This window comes from Phoca vitulina, unplaced genomic scaffold (assembly GCF_004348235.1).
Source record: "Phoca vitulina isolate PV1807 unplaced genomic scaffold, GSC_HSeal_1.0 scaffold79, whole genome shotgun sequence".
Taxonomy (NCBI): domain Eukaryota; kingdom Metazoa; phylum Chordata; class Mammalia; order Carnivora; family Phocidae; genus Phoca; species Phoca vitulina.
Genome location: NW_022589782.1, coordinates 4,161,682 through 4,182,323, shown reverse-complemented (window position 1 = coordinate 4,182,323; position 20,642 = coordinate 4,161,682). Strand labels below are relative to the sequence as shown.

General features: G+C 40.8%; 1 protein-coding gene across 2 annotated transcripts in view; it reads left to right on the top strand.

Moving 5' to 3' along the window:
* RNF216 (ring finger protein 216) overlaps positions 1-20,642 on the top strand; it is a 147,663-nt gene that overhangs the window by 35,243 nt on the left and 91,778 nt on the right. For both annotated transcript variants that reach the window (XM_032394110.1, XM_032394111.1), the window contains exons 6-9: positions 7,077-7,179; positions 8,757-8,921; positions 15,774-15,888; positions 19,589-19,728. In XM_032394110.1, the coding sequence (XP_032250001.1) occupies positions 7,077-7,179; positions 8,757-8,921; positions 15,774-15,888; positions 19,589-19,728 (523 nt within the window). The remainder of the gene's footprint in view (positions 1-7,076; positions 7,180-8,756; positions 8,922-15,773; positions 15,889-19,588; positions 19,729-20,642) is intronic.

Genomic DNA, 20,642 nt, shown 5'->3' with positions numbered 1-20,642 from the left:
TTGTCCTTTTACTTCTTTTTTCTCTTTTTCTAAGTTACTGTGGACTTCAAGTTTTTATATAAGTGGTATTTTAAAATGAGTTACAACCTTTTTTGTTTTTGGTACTGAATTATCCTACGTTTGACCAGTAGGAACCTCTTAAGATGCATCTGTATCATTTTGACAGGGCCCAGTTAGTCTGAGCATGTCCTTGCTTTGTAAAGTACGGAGTTGCCTGGGCTTACCTTGAATGTTTCTGCCCTAAACCTGGAATGTGGTCATTTCTCCAAGAAACCCAGGTTTTTGCCACTAGCATGTCATCACTTGTCAGCCCTTACAGGAGACAGACGAAGGAAATATGGGGTTTTTTTAATTACATGTTCATGATTTCCCATTTAAGTTTAACATTAAGGTTTTTTTCCCTCAGTCTTTCTAAATTTTACATTTTTGTGTTCTTCCACTAAAAATGTAGTTTCTAGTAACACTAATACATTTTTTTATCCTATAATATACATAAAATAAATTGTAGTACCAGTGTTACTGTTGAGGACTACTACTGAGTGAAGTAAAAAATGTTTTATAGTTATTTTGGGCTTAATGCATGTCTAACTAAGGCAGTACAGTTAGAATATAGACTGTCCTAGGCAGTAGATCAGTCACGTTCCTCAGTTCTAGAAATTTGGTAGCCAGTATCTCCTCAGATAATCCTGTTCTCTTCCTTTTGCTGTCAATGCTTCTCCCCCGTCCTCTGTGGCTCTTGACCCCATCTCTTTGTCTCTGTGATACACTCTGGGTGATTTCTTCAACGCAGTCCTCCAGCTCACTAATTTTCTTTTTAGTGGGGTGTAATCTGCCATTAAACTCATCCACAGAGGTGCCTGGGTGGCTCAGTTGTTACGCATCTGCCTTTGGCTCAGGTCTTGATCCCAGGGTCATGGGATCGAGCCCCGCATCGGGCTCCCTGCTCAGCGGGAAGCCTGCTTCTCCCTCTCCCACTCCCCCTGCTTGTGTTCCTATTCTCGCTCGCTCTCTGTCAAATAAAATCTTAAAAAAAAAAAAACTCATCCACAGTATTTTTAGTTCCATATCCTATATTCTTTTCATTCTGGCATCCTTATTTTATAATACTCCGGATCATTTTTCTAGTGTCATTTTTTGACTGTATTTTTAATCCATTTAGTTCTCTAAACACAATAAACATAGCTTCTTTGTGTTCTGAGTGTGATCATTCTGACACGTGAAGTCCTTGTGAATCTCATTCTGTTGTTTCTGCTGGCTCTCTTGGTGTCCTGTTTTCCTTGTGCGTTTTGTAAATTTTGACTGTGAGCTCATTTCTTGGGGTTTTGATAGAAATGGTTCCTTCTGGGAGGATTCACTTTTGTCTTTCATCATGTGCCCAGGGGCAGTGTCAGTCTAACACTACTTTATACTTTAGATTGTTGTCTGCAAGGCTTTGGGTCATCAAGATAGTAAGAATTTAGTCCTGGATGAGGACTGGGTATAATCTTCACCAATTCTCACAGGGCGTTTTGTTTTCCTCTCCATCCACTCGTCAGTATTAAAGCATGTTTCTCTTTGTGGTCTGTAAGATTTGTCTGTGTGCCCTATGAAGTAAGAGCTCAAGATGATGATGATTATCATCATCATTATTTTCTTTTTGAATATATAAATGACTTGATGAGTGCACTCAGGAAAATCTCGCTTCTGTTTAGCTTACTTCTCTGGGGTTTCACTTTCACTTAGGTTTGGACTCCTAGGAACTCCTAACTTTAATTTGATTACTTTACAAGTTCTGTTTTAATATCAGCATTTTTTAAGCCTTTTTTCTTGTGGACTGCATACAGAAAAATGCACAAAATAAAGATAGCCAGCATAATAATTTATCACAAATCAAACATTCACGTAACTGCCACCTAGAAATCTTCAAAAAATAGAACATTGCCACCATCTTTGAACACTAAAGATTTTGTGAAGATTTCATGTTGTCTCTGTTCTTTTGTGACTGGCTTCTTTCACTCAGCATTATGTTTCTGGGGTTTACCCATGCTCTGTAATTCATTCATTTTCATTGCTATGTGGTATCCCATTTGTATCAAAATACTATAATTTTTCCCTCTACTTTTTTTTTTAATTTTTTTTTTTAATATTTTATTTATTTAGTTGACAGCACAAGCAGGGGGAGCAGCAGGCAGAGGGAGAGGGAGAAGGTATTTACTTGAGCAAGAGCAAAAGAGAACATAGAGGGAGAGGGAGAAGCAAACTCCCTGCAGAGCAGAGAGCCCAACGCAGGGCTCGATTCCAGGACCCTGGGATCATGACCTGAGCCAAAGGCAGACGCTTAACTGACTGAGCCACCCAGGCGCCCCTGGCTGCTGATATTTTCAAGCAGAAATTTTTTATTTCTGAATTTTTGTTCTTGTTTCTCATCTTTGGGAGGATTGGTCTGCCATTACTAAAAATAAAAGTGCTGTTTTATTGTAAGCTTTCAAAATTTTTGAATATCTAAATTACTTGATAATTACATTATTTTTAACTAATAAACTTTGTCTTTAGAGCATTTTTAGATTCATAGCAAAATTGAATGGAAATAACTAGTACATTTTTACAATAAAAAGTATCTCCTAGACTTCCCCTCAACTAAAAAACAACTGATTTTATTTTTATGTAACCTTTTAGTTCTTGGAATGCAAACACAATTTTTTCAGAGAGTAAATGCATTTCTGGGTATCTTGTTTATGAAATAATGCTAAGCAAAAAATATTTTCCATTTTTTTCTTTATGATGTTAATAATGATCACCTTTAATAACAGTTTTATTGAGTTTTCTTCTTCGTTAAATACTTTGTTCATAGGGGCGCCTGGGTGGCTCAGTCGTTAAGCGTCTGCCTTCGGCTCAGGTCATGATCCCAGGGTCCTGGGATCGAGTCCCGCATCGGGCTCCCTGCTCAGCAGGAAGCCTGGTTCTCCCTCTCTCACTCCCCCTGCTTGTGTTCCTGCTCTCGCTATCTCTGTCTCTGTCAAATAAATAAATAAAATCTTTAAAAAAAAAAAAACTTTGTTCATAGTTTTCACCAATGTTCTAATGAACATTATTCTCCATATGGCACTTTCCCGTTTCTTTCTCTATACCTGCTACATGCTGAAACCCTAAAAGTTAAAATTCAGGGTTGGACATTATAAACAAATTCATGGTCATTGAAACTATTTCCAAATAGATTTCCAGTGGAGTTGTACCAGTTTATGTTGCTGTTGGAGATGTACATGAATTGCTTTAGTAATTTCTCAGTGATGATGCATAGTGGTGGTGTTAACTAGGCGTAAAGTAGCTTACTATTTTGGTTTATTTCTTTGATAATGGGCTGCATGGCAGTTTTCATGCATTTGTTTGACTAATTGTATTTCTCTCCTTTGTGGATTGTTTGCATCTTTTCTCACTGAATTGTTTTGTTGTTGTTCATGTTTTCCTGATTATGAAACACAATACTTGTGTGTTCAGTTTGGAAAATATAAATGATTAAGTATAAACCTAGCCCATGTAGCTAAGAATACTGTAGAATATTCTAAAGAATATAGAATAGTAATTTGAATAGGAAATGCCAAGTTTAAGTATTTTTTAATAATTTATAGTAAATATTAAAGTAACACTTTAGAAATTTAGTATACTTTGTTTCCCTCTCATTCTACAAATGAATGTATTATTTTTCAAGTATTTGCAAGATTAATTTCTGTGAAATACCAGTAAAATGGGATCAAATTGACAGATTCTGTGACAATTTGTTCTCTTACCTCCTGAGTCTCATACATATCCTTTTTTCTAGGGACTTACTGATTCTGTGCTTTTCACATCACTCATGCAAATATTCATTCTTAAACACATAAAAATTCTTGTGAAATCCAAAGAAAGGGGACTGTGCAGTAATTGTATTAAATCTTTTCAAACCTGTAGTCTTCTGAGTTTCCTAACATGACTTTTGTTCCTGGGCTCTTGGGACTAAGGTGTTAATTCCCACAACTAAGCTAACTATTGTTAATGTAGACCCAAAGGGAGGCACAAAACAAAGTTGAGCAGGCTGGCATTGTGTGTGGCTGACTCTCGGTTACTTTATGTGCAATCTTTAAATCACCTTTAGACATAACCAGCCGGTCATTTTAGCAAGAGGGATTTATTCACCAGAGAACCTCCTGTGATGGTGATCTCTTTGAGCTGATTACTAAGACTTCACTCACATGTGATGAATCTTAAATTGGATCGAGGCAGCAACAACTATCTAAGGAATAAAAGCTTGGAATACTAGCTTGGCTCATTTAGGAGGAGTGCTTTCTTGAGACCCTTCAGCTTGTCAGGTCAGATCAGATGTGAAATAACATACATAGGTGGGCAGATTTGAGTTCTCACAAGCCTCCCACCCCAGGCTGTAAATATTGATGTCTTGGGTTATAGTTCATTTCTACAGAAGAGAAACTTTGTATTTAATTACCTGTGCCACTGAATGTCATTTAACCTCCAGGAAAGTTCTGTTGGTAAGGGTGAAGATACTAAAATAGAAATGACTTTGACAGTTCAAAATGAAAGCCTTTTGGAGGGGGGACGCCTTCTGTTGTCAGTCAGTAGAGGGCTTCTGATTCTTGATACCGGGACCAGGATCATGAGTTTGAGCCACGCGTCAGGTGTACAGATTACTTTAAAAAAAAAAAAGATTGCATCATAAACAGGTTTGACTTAAGATTGAAACATAAATATGTAACAGAATGAGACCCTCTGATTTCTGCCATGTGGAATTCCTTCTCTTGCAGTGTTTCGGTATGTGATCTTCTTAATATTGGAAATATAAAATGAATTGGTCAGAGAAGAATCCCTAAAATATGGTTGGTCTTTTGTTTTCTTTTCTAGAAATTACACCTACTATTCTACCTCTGTGTCATATACTGTAATTCTGTATAATGTACTTTAGAAAATACATAAAAGTAGAAAATTTTAAAGGATGAGATTTTTAAAAATAGGAGTTGTAATACTTCTTCCAGTACCGTAGCAGATCATCTTCCACGCACCCCACGTGGATAACTGGCTTCGCTCATGGGTAGCCATTTTTGTCAAAGAAGATTCTTCACTGAGTGACCTTTTTATCTTTCCCCAAGTTCCTGATACCTGGCTGTTTATTGGGTTGTGGTAGCCACACTTACCAGAACATTACAAACAGGCATATTTGAGATTGAGGAGCTTCTCCACATCTGGGTTGTAGTTTGTCTGGATGTGCATGTGAACAGAGTTGTTTAGACTTTGAGGCCTTTCCCCAATGATACTAGCTAGATTCTTGGTGGTGGCTAACTCTCAGGTCAGCCTACAAAGAGCTGTATAACCTACAGAAGGGGTTGCAGATGAAGCATGCCCTCCCAGACTCTGTTCCCAGACACTCTCCCCCGTGGGTGAGAAGAGGAGCTGGAGGGAAGTGCTTTTTCTCTCCTCTTCCTGCTGGACCTGTCCTACTATTAAAGGCTCCACTGTTGGCACTGGACAGGAGAGACCTGGGAAGAAGGGATTCAAGAATCATGGGGTAGAGTCATCTGAAGAACCTGCAGGAGCAAGGAAAGGGAGAAAGATGGAGAAGGGAATCCCCATGGCCCTGTGAGCCGAGAAGCTTTCCTGCTACTGAAGTGGCTAGTGCTACACACCCCCCAGGCTGTTTTTATCTGTGGAATCATCCCAAGAGCCCAGCATGTTGCTGTATTTGGTTGTTACAGGGTGAAGAACCTTGCTGGTTAACATTTGTTAAATCTGGACAGTGATACATCAGTATGTGTTATCTTACTCTATATCCTTACCTTTAAATGTATTTCATGATGGTGATAAAGGGACAAGGCTATAGGTTTGGTATGAAGAGAGTCCGTTCTTAGGCAGACATGGTCTGTTCTTTCAGCCTTGCAGCTGGGCAAACTGAACGTCACTGAAATTCTTCATGGGGACTTGTATTACCAGAGGGTTACAAAAAGTATTACTGAATTAACAGAAGGTCTTTTAATTCCATCCATTTACTTTAGCAAACTGTTTTATGGCTTTTTATTTTTATTTAAATTCAATTAACATATAATGTATTACTGTTTTAGAGGTAGAGGTCAGTGATTCATCAGTCTTAATATAATACCCAGTGCTCATTATATCACGTGCCCTCCTTAATGTTATCACCCAGTTACCCCAACCCCCACCCCTCTCTGCTCCAGCAACCCTCAGTTTGTTTCCTATGATCAAGAGTTGCTTATGGTTTGTCTCCCTCTCTTTCGTCTTTTTTTCCCCTCTTCCCCTATGATCTTCTGTTTTGTTTCTTAAATTCTACATATCAGTGAGATTATATAATTGTCTTTCTCTGATTGACTTATTTCGCTGAGCATAAAACCCTCTAGTTCCATCCACATTGTTGCAAATGGCAAGATTTCTTTTTTTTTTTTTGATGGCTGAGTAGTATTCCGTGTGTGTGTGTGTGTGTGTGTGTGTGTGTGTGTATATCACATCTTCTTTATCCATTCATCTATCGATGGACATCTGGGCTCTTTTCATAGTTTGGCTATTGAGGACATTGCTGCTACAAACATTGGGGTGTAGGTGCCCCTTCGGATCACTACATTTGTATCTTTGGAGTAAATACGCAGTAGTGCAATTGCTAGGTCGTAGGGTAGCTCTATTTTCAACTTTTTAAAGAACCTCCATACTGTTTTCCAGAGTGGAGCAAACTTCTTAATTGCGAATGTGAATACGTTTCCCCACCCCTCGTTTGTTACAGTTTTCTGACAAACTGTAGATACTCTTCATCTAAATTCTCCAGTTCCATACTGTTCAGCCAGTAAGAATTTGAGTGACTTCATGACATTGACACCTGACAGAAGTGTGCATTCATTAGTATGTTTATTGCTTTTTAAAACTAGAAGCAAAAATAGAAATTAAGTATATCTGTCTTTTATTTGTCTATTTCATTTTTCTGATCTGCAAACAATTTAATAGGCCAGTCATAGTGTATGATGAGGCACATTTTTCAAACATTGTATTTAAATCAATGGCAGGTGTGGGATTTGGAAGCACTATGAAAATAACATCATTTACTTTTGCAGACTTTGTAATTTTCTTCTGGAAAATCCAGACTATCCAAAGAGAGAAGACAGAATCATTATCAACCCCAGTAGCAGCCTGCTTGCCAGCCAGGATGAGACAAAGGCAAGTGTTGTGCTCTTTGTTTTGCAGTCTACCTAGAAATGCTCTGCTTTTTTCATCTTTGTGGTAAGAAAGTGCTTTGTTGGGACACATTTTTTAAAGACTAGCCAGGAAAATAGGATTTCAGAATATACTTATCCCTTCAGTGGATTTTCCCAACCTGAGTCACTTTGGATTCTGTATTTAACTTTTGTTGTAATTCCATCATCCCTTTCCCAAAAAAAGTTAAACCTTCCATATCTTTAGTCTTACAAAGCAAGTTTTTAAAATGAAACAAGAAGGGGCGCCTGGGTGGCTCAGTTGGTTAAGCAACTGCCTTCGGCTCAGGTCATGATCCCGGAGTCCTGGGATCGAGTCCCACGTCGGGCTCCCGGCTCAGCGGGGAGCCTGCTTCTCCCTCTGACCCTCTCCCCTCTCATGCTGTTTCTCTGTCTCTCTCTCTCTTTCTCTCAAATAAATAAATAAATAAAATCTTTTTAAAAAATAAATAAATAAAAATAAAATGAAACAAGAATTAGCCAGGATTCTTTGTATCGTTTTGGTGGGTTTTTTTGTTTTTGTTTTTCAATATTTTATTATGATAATTTTCAAACATACAGTAAAGCCAAAAGAATTTTACACTGATCACCTATATATCTACCAGCAGTACTATTAAAAGTTAACATTTTATTATATCCACTTTGTCACATATCCATCCCTCTGTCCATCAGTGCATCTCATATTTCATTTCATTATGCATTTCAAAGTAAATCACAAAAACATCAGCACACTGCCCTATACATACATACTTTAGCGTGCATTTCGGCACCTAGAGTTCAATATCTGTTTATAGTTTTTCTTTTGATGTAAGATTTATATACAGTGCATACACCTGTATAACCAAATCCTGTATTAACATAAAAAGTTTGATTTTTTTTAAGATTTTATTTATTTGAGGGAGGGAGAGAGAGAGCAAGCACAACTGGGTGGAGAGGCAAGAGGGAGAAGCAGACTCCCCACTGAGCAGTGGACCCCCCCACCCCTGCCGACGTGGGGCTCAGTCCCAGAACTCCAGAACCATGACCTGAGCCAGAGGCAGATGCTTAACCAACTGAGCCACCCAAGTGCCCTGATTTTTTTTAAATCTTAATCATCACTTTATTTGTAATCCTCCCTAGCATTTAGTTTCTCAAGTGGTGAAGGAAAGTCTAGATCAGAACTACTTCATGGCTGCTCGATCCTTCTACTCCCCACACATTCTTTTGACTGTCTCTCTTACGTATTCTGTAGTCAGAGAAATGCTGGTTTTTTCTCAACATTTTGTGGAGAGAAATTGGCTGAAAGATGGGTTTCAAATCCGTAGCTATACTTTTTACTAGTGCTGACTGGCACAACTACTCTCCAGACTCCAGCTTATTTAACATTTCTGAACCACCAGTTTTTTCATCTCTGTACAGGACTGGTAACCTCTGTAGAGTAATCATGTATACAAATGAGATGATTCTATTTTGTAATAAGCAGTCCTTGAAGTGATACCACCTCGTGGGAAATGCATTATCTGGCCTCCTAATGTGCCTCTCTCTCTCTCTCTCTCGTTTCAGTTGCCTAAAATAGACTTTTTTGACTACTCTAAATTGGTTCCTCTTGACCAGCGTTGTTTCATCCAAGCTGCTGACCTCCTGATGGCCGACTTCAAAATGCTCAGCAGTCAGGATATCAAGTGGGCCCTGCATGAACTCAAAGGACACTATGCAATCACCCGAAAGGTGCTCTACTTGGTCTTCCTGGTGGGGTCACACCTCTTGACTACTTCTTCCCATGATAACAGAATGAAGAGTTCAGCTTGCGGAAATTGGGATGGTTTATGATGGCAAAGAGCTAAGGAGTTTGTCAGGGTGCAGATAAATAGACAAACGTATTTGCTGATCAGGAGGAACCGAATGAAAAGAAATAATAGATTAGAAGCAGGGAAGTTCTGAGGGCGCCTGGCTGGCTCAGTCAGTAGAGCATGTGACTCTTGAACTCAGAGTTGTGAGTTCAAGCTCCACCTTGGGCATGGAGCCTACTTAAAAAAAAAGGTTTCAAAAAAGCAGCAGGGAGGTTCTGGTTTGCCCATGGAGGGTAATGAATGTTATTGTAGAGGGCAAGATGACTGGGTGTGAAAGGTGTGTTCTAGCGCCCTTCCTTGCTTTCCTGTCCAGCTGGGGGCAGGTCTGCTGGTAAATGTAGCCTCACCCTGAGCCTAGGCCCTTTCCCCCTTATATGGCCAAGAAGATCGAGGCAGCTGTCAACAAACTCCTCTAATTATAGGTTAATCTTAGGTAAAATTACTGAGGGGAACACGGAGTTAGTGCTTTCTGTTTCTGAATCTCATTCCTCATGCCAAATAGGGAATGCTGTATTGTCATTGAAAAATGAGGAGCTTCCCCAAAAAACCAGGGACCGCAACTTAAGGCCCTCCTAGCATCAACGTTGCTCCAGGGGTTCCTGACACCTTTGCCGAGATCCCAGGGGGCCCAGATGTAAAGGGAAAGGGCAGTAGCACAAGGCAGCTCCTGTAGCCTGGGGGCGGGTTGGTCCTGTTAGCAGTGTCCCTGCCACTGTCCTGGGGCCAGTAAAAGGAATTGGCTAGCTGATGCTTCTCCCTGGTCATCCTACAGCCCACTCGTCATTTGGGTGAGAGGTGGTAGGATTTTGTGGCTCACCTCTTATTTATATCTTCTTTACCCCTTCCCTTGTCTTTCTGGTCTGTCCTATTTTTTTATGGTGTCTGCTTGTTTTGGTGAGTAGTTGGAAAATTTACAGCATTTTGAAATGGGGTTGGGCTGGACTGTTTGAATGAAAGTGGGGTGTTTAAGGGGATGTACTGTTTGGCAGAAGCTAAAACCTATTGCATTCAACTTCTCCCTGCTATATGCAAATGGTGCCCAGGGGTTCTGCCCTCTGGACAGTGATGTTCTTGTGGACTGGGTGTGGGAAACACACCCGGAGATGTGTTCTAATTATGGCCATAGCACATCTTCCCTGTGACACTCTCCAGACGTGATGATAGCTTAGTCTCCTGCTATATATATGTGTGTGTTCACTGGAGACAGTCACATTTCTCTGGATTTTCTCCCTTTGTATTATAAACATCAAACACACATAAAATTAGAGATTGTCCTGTAATGAGCCCCTGCTTACCCATCACTCAGCTTCAGTAACTGTCAGCTCCTTCCTAGTTGTGTTTCATCCCACGTGACCCACTTCCCCCTCCCTGACTGTTTTGAAGCAAACTCCAAGAATTGTTTCATTTTCTTTAAATCCATGACTATTTCACTGTTTACCTTTAAAAGATAGATTCTTTTTTGAAAAACATAATCAAAATACCATTATCACACCTTAAAAAGTAACATTATTAGATATCCACTCATTTTGTTCAAATTTCTCTGGATGTGTCAAAAACCTTTTATCATATTGAGTTCCAAGTAAAATTCTTTCTTGCAGTTGTTTGATGGGTTACTTAAATCTCTTAACCTCTTAAGTTCTTTCTCCTCCTTCCCACTTTACTTTTTCTTGCTGCTCATTTGTTGAAAAAAATTGGTTGTTTATCTTATAGGTTTTGACAGTCTAGATTTTGCTGATTGTACCCTGCGGCATCATTAACCGGTTCTTTGGTACGCTGTATTTCCTATAAATTCATAGTTAGATCTAGAATCTTGATCAAACTCAGGTTTAATTTCTGTCCCCCCTTGAATTTTGATTCCATTTCTGCCAAATGGGTCTCTGATTTTGAGCCGTGTCTTGAACATGGAGAGCTTCAGTTCTCTCGGTGAATAGCAGATGTTTTATGTGGCTAATAGGAGAATTAAGTGGGATACAGGTAGAGTGAGCCCGTCACAGTGCTTCGTGTGTATCAGGTTTCAGTAATAAGTTCTCTCCCTCTGCACTTCCTTCTCTGTGCGAAGGAACAGTTGCCAAGCCTCTGTATGTAGGAATTTCCCAGTGGCCCTCCTTACAGTGTGATCTTAAGAGTCAGTCCTTAGAGTAACGTTACAAGAGCCTTCTCTGATGCAGCCTCCTTAGGTTCACAGTGCTGAATTCACACGGGAGGGGCCTGTGACCCCAGGGCCTGCTCCGGTTTGTTCCCAGCCTGTGGTATGGAGGCCCAGGGTGCAGGAGGACTCTGTCCCCAGTGTGTGTGTGTGGTTGAAGATATTTTAGCTCAACTCTTTATGGACGTATCCTGTGGGTAGGTTTCTTGGAGACCACAGTGCAGCTGCAGTAATGTTTCTTCTGGTTGTTAGCTCTGTAGGGACAAAAGTGCTCTCAAAACTGGATAACTTCTAAACTGGAGGGAACAGATCATCCTTAAAACTCATGGCAGGAGTTACTTGTTAAAATGAATGTTGATTTTTATCAAAGCAATTTATGACCATAACTTTAAAAATCAATTAGTGCCAGAATGCTTATTTGTAATTTTTTAAACCACAGGCTGAAGCCCCCTTCTTCACCCTCTTCCTCTGTTTTCCAGACACAACTCGATTCTTATTTGTTCTTTTTCTTTTCCTAGTACTTACGTCCACATTTATGAACACGTTTATGCTTGATTAGTTTTAGAAATCATCCATACACACTCACCTTTTCAATATACAGTTTTTGTTAAATCTGTTTTTAAAGTTTTTATTATTATGACTGTGGAAAAATGTTCACTGCTGGGGTAAGTAAGGTACTATGATAATGTCTCCTTTCTTGAATTTTCTATTTTTCTTGGAGTTAAAATTGGTTGCCCAGGGGTTCTGCTTTTCATTTGCTTTTTTGTTTTTGTTGCTTTGTTTTTTGAAGCTGTGGCTGTCTTTTCATGGCTGACAACTCTAAAACGCTGTTTTCGTCACAGTTTGCCTGTTGTCAGACCTGCCCGTCAATCCTCAGTTCATTTTTTTCCCTTCCTCCTCCATGCCTTTGTATAACTGTCCGCTTGGGAGTTCCCTTTGCCTTTGGACAAAGCTTGATCCTCCGTGTTCTAGATCCTGACAACTTTCTCTGTCTTGGTTTACACACTCACACTTGGCTGATAGTTCCCCTGGGTTGAAAATTATTGGGCGCCTGGGTGGCTCAGTTGGTTAAGCGACTGCCTTCGGCTCAGGTCATGATCCTGGAGTCTCTGGATCGAGTCCCGCATCGGGCAGGGAGTCTGCTTCTCCCTCTGACCCTCCCCCCTCTCATGTGCTCTCTCTCGCTCTCTCATTCTCTCTCTCAAATAAATAAATAAAATCTTTTAAATAAAAAAAAAAAAAAAGAAAAAAAAAAAAGAAAATTATTGCTCCGCCAAGTTTTTCCTCAATAATCCTGCCACAGATAAAACCGTCTCTTTCATTCAGACAGCATGTTGAGTGCCTGCTACAGGCCATGCACTGAGAGAGTCACAGTGAACAGTGGAAGGCTCCTTCCCTTGTGGAGCTTAATACTAGTGGACAGTGTCCTCTATTTTAATCACCCTTAACTTCTGTTCTCTGACATGTGCTCATTTTGAGGGTCTCCACTCCCCAGCCTCCCCAGATTTCTCCCTTGTGTACTTTAATGATCACCTCTGTCTCCTTACAGGTGACAAGGTCTGCGTTTTTGGACCTGACCTCCACCAGCGTCCACAGAGGAGTCTGTGGCCACTCCTCAGCTTTTATTTCATCAGATACCCATTGTAGTATTTCTAGGTCATCCCTTAAAAGTTAAGATATTCTAAGAATCTTAGCAGACTGTATCCTTGGTTCTCAGAACCAGTACCTTGAGTGGGGATTTGATTTGTGAATGTGAGCAAGCTGGAGGGAGAAATGCCAGATAAGTGTAAAAGGAAAAATTATTTACAATATCTGTTGTTCCTGTGTTCCTCCTGGTAGGTTTTTTTGAGTACTTTGTGATAATTATCGGCTAGATCCTGAAGACCGTGGCATCTGTAGAACACAAATTAGCTTCCTTCCAAAGAGCTTTCAGTCTATTTGAGAAGATTAAAGGGAAAAAAAGATTAAAACGGTGTGATGAGTATTAGAGAAGAACGAATAAAAGTACATGAGAGCACCAGGAAAGAAACGAGGGTGTTATTTGAACAGGATCTTAAGGGAAAGATGTTTTCACTGGAGAAATCTTACGTGCAGAGGCAAAAAAAAAAAACAAGTAACCATGGTGCCTTTGGGTATGTAGGTGTGAATTATAACTAGCAGTTCTTGAAAGGGAAGAACTCTGATTTATAATTGTATTTGGTCTATTTAACTAGATCTTTAGTTAATATTAAGAAAAGGGATGGTTGTCGTAACTACTGAAGTAAGATTTTGCAGGCTCCTTTAATTTGTTGGCAACATTTGTTTTAAGGTACACTTTACTTGACAAGGGTCAGTATGGATTTTTTTCCTTCTAACTAGAAATAGTATTTAAATGGGACCAAGGTAATGACCTCATTTCACCTCCAGACAAGAGGGTGGTGTGGTTGAAGACCCAGTGGGCTACCAGTTAACAAGCTCTGAGTTCACATTGCCATTCATTAGTTGCTGATAAATGACATCTACCCTTTAATCACCTCATTTATAAAATTCAGGTTATCATAACTTGTCCTGCCTTTTTTCCTGGGTTTTTGCAAATAGCCCTAATTCAAGAATGGAGTGTTTACCTTCTAGGTAGAACTTGGTAGAAATTAGTGGTCTTGCTGTGGAGTATATACATGTGACTTTAAGATTGGTACCTAAGGTTTGTGCGGAACACCTCGGACAGTCAGAACTCCAGAAAGAAGAAACAAAGCAAGGGAGGATGTTGATCAGGGAGATGGAGAGGTAGTAGGATGACTTCTGTTGGCCAGCTCTTGGTGGGTTTCCCTGAACTGCTCTGTGAGGACAAGGTGATATCCTTCTCTGTAAGCCTCGCTTCCTCTGCTATGAAAGAACCCCTTCCTCAGAGAGTTGCTGTGAGAATCCCATGACCGGAGGGGTCACCAGACCCACACAGAGTGCTTCACTCACAGAAGTGTATAAGCACATGGTGATTCCCTTCCTGCTCCCAAACCTGAGAGCTTTGGAAAGGAGGGGATAGAAGGTAGATGAAGATGGAAAGATGATCTGTCCCTCTTCTGTAGCTAAAATAATTGTTTTCTCTTTCTTTCATTTTACCAGAGGGACACACAGCTGTTTTCCTAAGATAAACATTCAGAATGTGACTTAACTAGCAACATTCCTGTAACACATAGATATCCCTGTAACCTTTTATTATTCACCAAGAGTATGAAATGCAAACCATGCAGGTTGCCAAGGATACACCCTGGGCTTTGGTCACCTTTTCTGTCTTCCAGAAGCCCATTGTCCAGTGGAGGGGATGACATGAAACAGAATCAAATAAGTGTATCATTACTGTTATCAGCATTTCAAAAGAAAAATGTAAGGTACTTGGAAAGAGTGTAGCGGGTGGACCGAGAGGCTCCAGGAAGGCCTCCCTGAGCAAGAGACATTTAACCACAAACCTGAGTGTTCTATAAGGAGGAGTTCAGTAAGGGGGTTTGGGGGTGTCCTTTCCTGGGATGAGGAATACTGTAGAAGAGCCAATTTGGAGGGAAAGGATCATGAATTCAGCCTGGGAAGCATTGAGTTGCCAGCCTGTTGAGTGAGGCTTGTGAGACATCCAAGTACAAAGAATTCATTTGGGTGCTTAAATGGCCAAAAGAGGTGGAATCGTGAGGGTCATCAGCACATGCAGGGTGACCTCCCCAGCTTGGACGAGGTAGGCACAGGGAGAGCTGGGAGAGCTGAGGCTGCCTGGAAGCCTCCCAGCATGTAAAGACAAGTGGAGGGTGGGTGGCGAGGAGGAGTGGGCAGAGAGGAGGTGGGACGCCAGAAGCGGGGAGCACTCTGTGTTAGCAGTACTGCCGAGAGGCTAGGTGAGATGAGGACCAAAACATAGGGGCAGGAGTTTGCCTCCTGTTACCAAGTAGGTAAGCTAGTGGAAAGATGGGCTTCGGTGCCCCATTGGAGGGAGTTGGGAAGCGCATGCAAGGTGAGATGAGCAAACGTGGACAGATGGCCCCTTTGACGGTTCAGGCTGGGGTGTGGTGGCTGGTACCTGAAAGGGGAAGGAGGCCAGGGGAGGAGGGATTTTTTTTTTTTTTTTTAAGATGGCAAAGACTTGAGCACATTGAAATGTCAATTGGAAAGATTTTTAAAAAGCTGAGGGTACAGAAGAAAAGGGATTATCACTGGCATACAACTTTTGCCCTCCAGTGTGCTGTACAAAGAGGGGACGCAGGTGAAGCTGCAAGGAATATGGGAGTGTTGGTGGAAAGTGGTCCCAGAGGTATGCCATTTAGGGTGTGACTGTAGAGTCTGAGTCACCAGCCATCTGTTAGGTGACCCACGCTGTACGTAGCCAAGGACAGCTTGCACACTTGCTGTTTTCTTATGTTGCCCTTTGTCAGTAAACATTCGGCTCTGCCCTTTCAGCAGTTTATGAAAGTCAGAAAATGAAAATAATTCTGCAGCCTGTTTCTTTTAAGCTATGCAGGGGAGCTGGCTGAAACTGTGAGTCAGAATGAGATTTGGGGTTGCCTGCGTTTCCTGTATTCTTGTGTCCCATTTACAGCAGTAACTTTTCTGTTTCTCAATTTTTAGGCCTTTTCTGATGCCATTAAAAAATGGCAGGAGCTATCTCCAGAAACCAGCGGAAAAAGAAAAAAGAGAAAAGAAATGAATCAGTATTCTTACATAGATTTCAAGTTTGAACAAGGTAATGGCCAACTTTGAGTTTTGCTGACTGTGTGAAGCGGCCGTGCAGAGCCCTCTCCTTCCCACGCAGCCTGTAAAGGCCGCTGTGGCATGGCCACCCTGCCAGGCAAGCCCAAGGACTGGCTGCGTGGCCTGCTTTGGGGACACATTTGTATGTTTAGGAAGTGGCTGTGGTTGTCACCCTCCTTCTTTCTGCCTAGGGTACACCGTGACCGGAACATTGTGTGCAGTGGCAAAGAACTCACATGTGGGGAAGTGTTTGGGGACACTCTCAGGCGGGGTGGGTGGGGGGCTGGTCTTGAAGGTTAGACAAGAATTAACTTTATCTCTAGTAAAATTACCTAGGCCAGAGATTGATTGCTTACTGCAGAGGGATCATTTGTGCACCTGAGAGAGTGGCTTCTGCACAGGAAAGGCCAGCAGTTCCTAAACAGCCACTTATGTGCTGAACGTTCTGTTATTGATGACACAACTGCCGAGAGCCCTTCCAGAGACGTTACTTTGGGTCTAACCCCCACCCCCAGGGTAAATGTGTTGAATTTTACATCACATTTGATCTGAGTTGCTTGTGTTTGAGAAAAGAGCCCACTGTAACTTTTCCTATAGATTATGTCATAAACAGGAATATTTTCCTTTTGTTTCCTCTTATTTGTCTTTCTCTTAAATCTGTACTTAGTTGTGTAACTTTATTTCAGGTCTGACTAAATGGAAAATCTAGGAGCTAACCACAGAGTTGGAAAGTTTTTGGGGGTTCTGAGCTCCTCAGGATCTAAAAGGAAACCCCTAGGCTCTGATTCCTGAGGTCCCCGAGCTAGTCTGTGGTGCAGTGCTCTCCTGTCATGACATTCTCACAAGTCTGCCAAAGAATGAGAAAGTGGGGGCAGTGTGTAGGTGGTTCTTTATTCAGCTAAATTTATCCAGTCTAGACTCGACATCCCAAATACATAGTCGATCCATATTTGTTTCTGTCAGTGGTAGAGAAAAGAAAGTACCACTTTGCAAGATGGTCCACTCCCTTGTTGGTCAGCTCTATCTTTTAGAAACGTCTTTTATATCAGGTCAAAATGCACCTTCCCGAAATTTCTTGCCATGGGTGTAGTTCTTGTATCTGAAAAGACTTGGAATCTGTCTGTTGCTTCTTTGTCTTTCTGACTGCCCTTCTCTGTGTGTCTCCTCTAGCTTGTCAGAATCTGTTTGAAAGTCTGGGTGGACAGAATACTCCAGATGAGTCTGCTGTGTAGAGACAACACACAGCGTTAATATTTACGGCTAACAGATACACTTAACCTTCCTTGACAGCAATTTACAAGTATAGATAGTCTGAGAGTCCTCCATCTATCTGCTCCAGGAATCTAATTTTTCACCTTTTCGGCCATTTTTCCATCCTAGCACCGCTATTTGGGTTATACGTTGCTTGGCTCAAAGAGGGAGTCAGGATTCTCCCTCCACTGTCCTTTTTATGGTTTTATGAGCTGACCAGTAGACAGTCTTCTCATGAAGAGCCTGGGTAGAATCTGGATGTAAACTGAACATCAAAAAATACAACATACTATCTCGCAAAGCTGACCAAGACAAAAGAAGACATAAATTACCGGTATCAGGAGTTTTCACCCTTTATAGGGGATCTCACCATAGACCCTACAAACTGCTAATGCAGAATACCGTGAACAACTTTACACACATAAATCTGACAAATGAAATGGACCAATTCCTCAAAAAAAACGACAAAATACCAAGACTTACCCATGTTTAAATAGATAATTTAGATAGCCCTGTAGCTCTCAAGGAAATTGAATTCATAATTTTAAGTCTCCCAGAAAAGAAATCTCCAGCCTCCTTTGGTTTCACTGACAAATTCTTCTAAAAATGTTTAGAAAAATTAACACTAATTCTACATAGTAGCTTCTAGAAAATAAGAGTAGGAAGCACTTTCCAGCTCATTTTATGAAGTCAGTATTAACCCAGATAACAAAAGCAGATAAAGACGGCACAAAAAACTATAGACCAATATCCCTCATGAATAGGCATGCAAAATTCGTTAACAAAATAGCAGCAAATAGAAGTTAGCAATATATAAAAAAATTATGTGCCATGATCAAGTCAGGTGTATTCCAGGGGTGCGAGGCTTGTTTAATATTTTGAAGAACAATCCGTATGATCCACCATATTAACAGGTTAAAGGAGGAAAATTACGTGACCATGTTAATTGATGCGGAAAAGCATTTATCAATATTTAACACCTAGTCATGATTAAAATTCAGAAAATTAGGAGCTTGAGAGGAGCTTCTTCAACTTGATAACATCTACAAGAAAACCTAAAGCTAATACTTTTATTTAATGGTGAATCCTTTCCCCCTAAATCAGGAATGGGGGAAGGAGGTCTTCTGTTTACTGCTGTTCAACATGAATTCAAAGTTATAGCCAATGAGGAAACTCCAAGGAATCTACCGAAAATACATCTTCTAGAGTCATTGAGTATCATTGCAAGGTATAAGGTCAACCTACAAAAACCGATTATGTTTCTATATACTGGCAATGAGCATGTGGAAATCAAAGTATAATACTATTTGTAATTACTCCCCCTCCCATTAAATACTTGGTTTAAATCTAACAAAACATGTATTAAGACTTGTGGTAAAAACTAGAAAACACTCAAGAAAGAAACCAAAGGTGGAAGTCAGTGGAGACCTGTTTTGTGATCATTGGCAGGAAGACTCAATGTCGTAAGGATGTCAGTCCTCCCTGAATTGATCTACAGATCCCATCAAAGCTTTTTGGTAGCCACAGGCAGGTTTATCCTAGAATTTCTACGGAGACGGTACTGAAGTAGCCAGAATAATTGCTGAAGAGAATAAGTGGGAGAAGGATCAGGAACCAGATAGAGTAAATACTGATGAAGACAGAAGGTGTTATGAAGAAGAGACTTCAGAGAGTGAATAGAAGATCTTGGGTGGAATAAGCAGTTTTCTAGAAAATATAAATTACCAAATCCACAGAAATAAAAAAGCTGAACAGGCCAGTTACATGGTCTGATATTTATCATTCTGTTATCTTTTACTCTAAATGTTACTTATTGTACATTTAGGTACTACTCTTTCAGCTTTTGTATATGAAGGGTTTCAAAGTAAAAAGTTTAAAAAACCTTCATCAGACACATGTGCACCTACCAGAATGGCTGCAATTACAAGCTGACGGTACAGGTGATAAGGACGTGGTACGACACACTGCCAGTGGAGGGAGCGTGTAAACTGGCACAACTGCTTTGCAGAACTGGCACTATTTTCTAAAGCTGCAGATATGCCTGTCTATGATCCAGCACTTCCACTCCCTCATTTATGCTCTGCTGAATTGCAGACACATTCAGCAATAGTAACCCACAACTATAAACCCAGCTGTCCTCAGTAGAATGAATAATAATAAAGTGTGGTATATTCACACAGTGCAGTACTGCCAGGATAGGAGGGACCTTCCATTTGGAGCATAACAAGGAAAAAGAAAACATTAAAGTCAAAATATGTGCATGATAAGTTAGGGAATGGTAAGGGGCTGAATTTTCCCACATGTAGAGTACGTTACCAGAGTTAGAAACTTACTGTTTGGGGGGGTACGTGGGGGGACTGGGCCACAGGAGCTTGGAAGGGATGCCCTGGATTCCTCACAACAGTTGTCTGCATGATTTTGCATTGTCACATGTCTTCTAGGTGACATAAAAATAGAAAAGAGGATGTTCTTTCTGGAAAATAAGCGGCGACATTGTAGGTCTTACGACCGGCGTGCCCTTCTTCCAGCTGTGCAGCAAGAGCAGGAGTTCTATGAGCAGAAAATCAAAGAAATGGCAGAGGTAGGAGGATGGGTTTGGGGTGTGTTTCTGGCATTCTGGTTTGCTCTTAGGACTTAGTATAAAACTATCTTTTAAGATTTACATTTTCTTTGAAGCAGTTGGTTTGGATAAACTAATACACTTATAAAGCTTTTTAAAAAACAACTGGGTTTTGTAAGGATATTGACTAAAGTTCACCATTTTATAAATCAGATTTATGTTAGAGAATTTTTTTTTTTTTTTTTTTTTTTAAGATTTTATTTATTTATTTGACAGAGAGCACAAGTAGGCAGAGAAGCAGGCAGAGGGAGAGGGAGAAGCAGGCTCCCCGCAGAGCAGGGAGCCCCATGCGGGACTCGATCCCAGGACCCTGGGATCATGACCTGAGCCGAAGGCAGCCGCTTAACTGACTGAGCCACCCAGGCGCCCTGTTAGAGAATTTTAATTGGAGCTTAATGAACATATATATGTATTTCACCTCCCTCAACCTCTAATAATGAAGAACAACCGGAGAGAGATCCCAGTTAGCTCTTCAGTTCTTCCAAATAAACTGTCAAGTGTGCGAGACAACCTGAATGTTTATGTACTGGTGGTTTACTACATATTTTCTGGACCAGTGGCTCTCAATTTGACCCATGAACCCCTGAGTTCCCAAGACTCTTTAGGAGGTCGGTGAGGTCAGATCTCTTACCCTGATGATGAGACGTTATATTTGCCTGTTTCACTTTGTTGAATTTGTTCTGACAAAACAACAGCAGTGGTACCTCAGCATAAATCAAGTCGGTGGCACCTTTCTTCACCACCATGCACTCACATTTAAGAAAGAAGTCCATGTTATTTAAAAATGCCTTTGATGAGGGGCACCTGGGCGGCTCAGTTGGGGAAGGTCTGACTCCTGATTTCAGCTCAGGTCATGATCTCAGGGTCTTGAGATT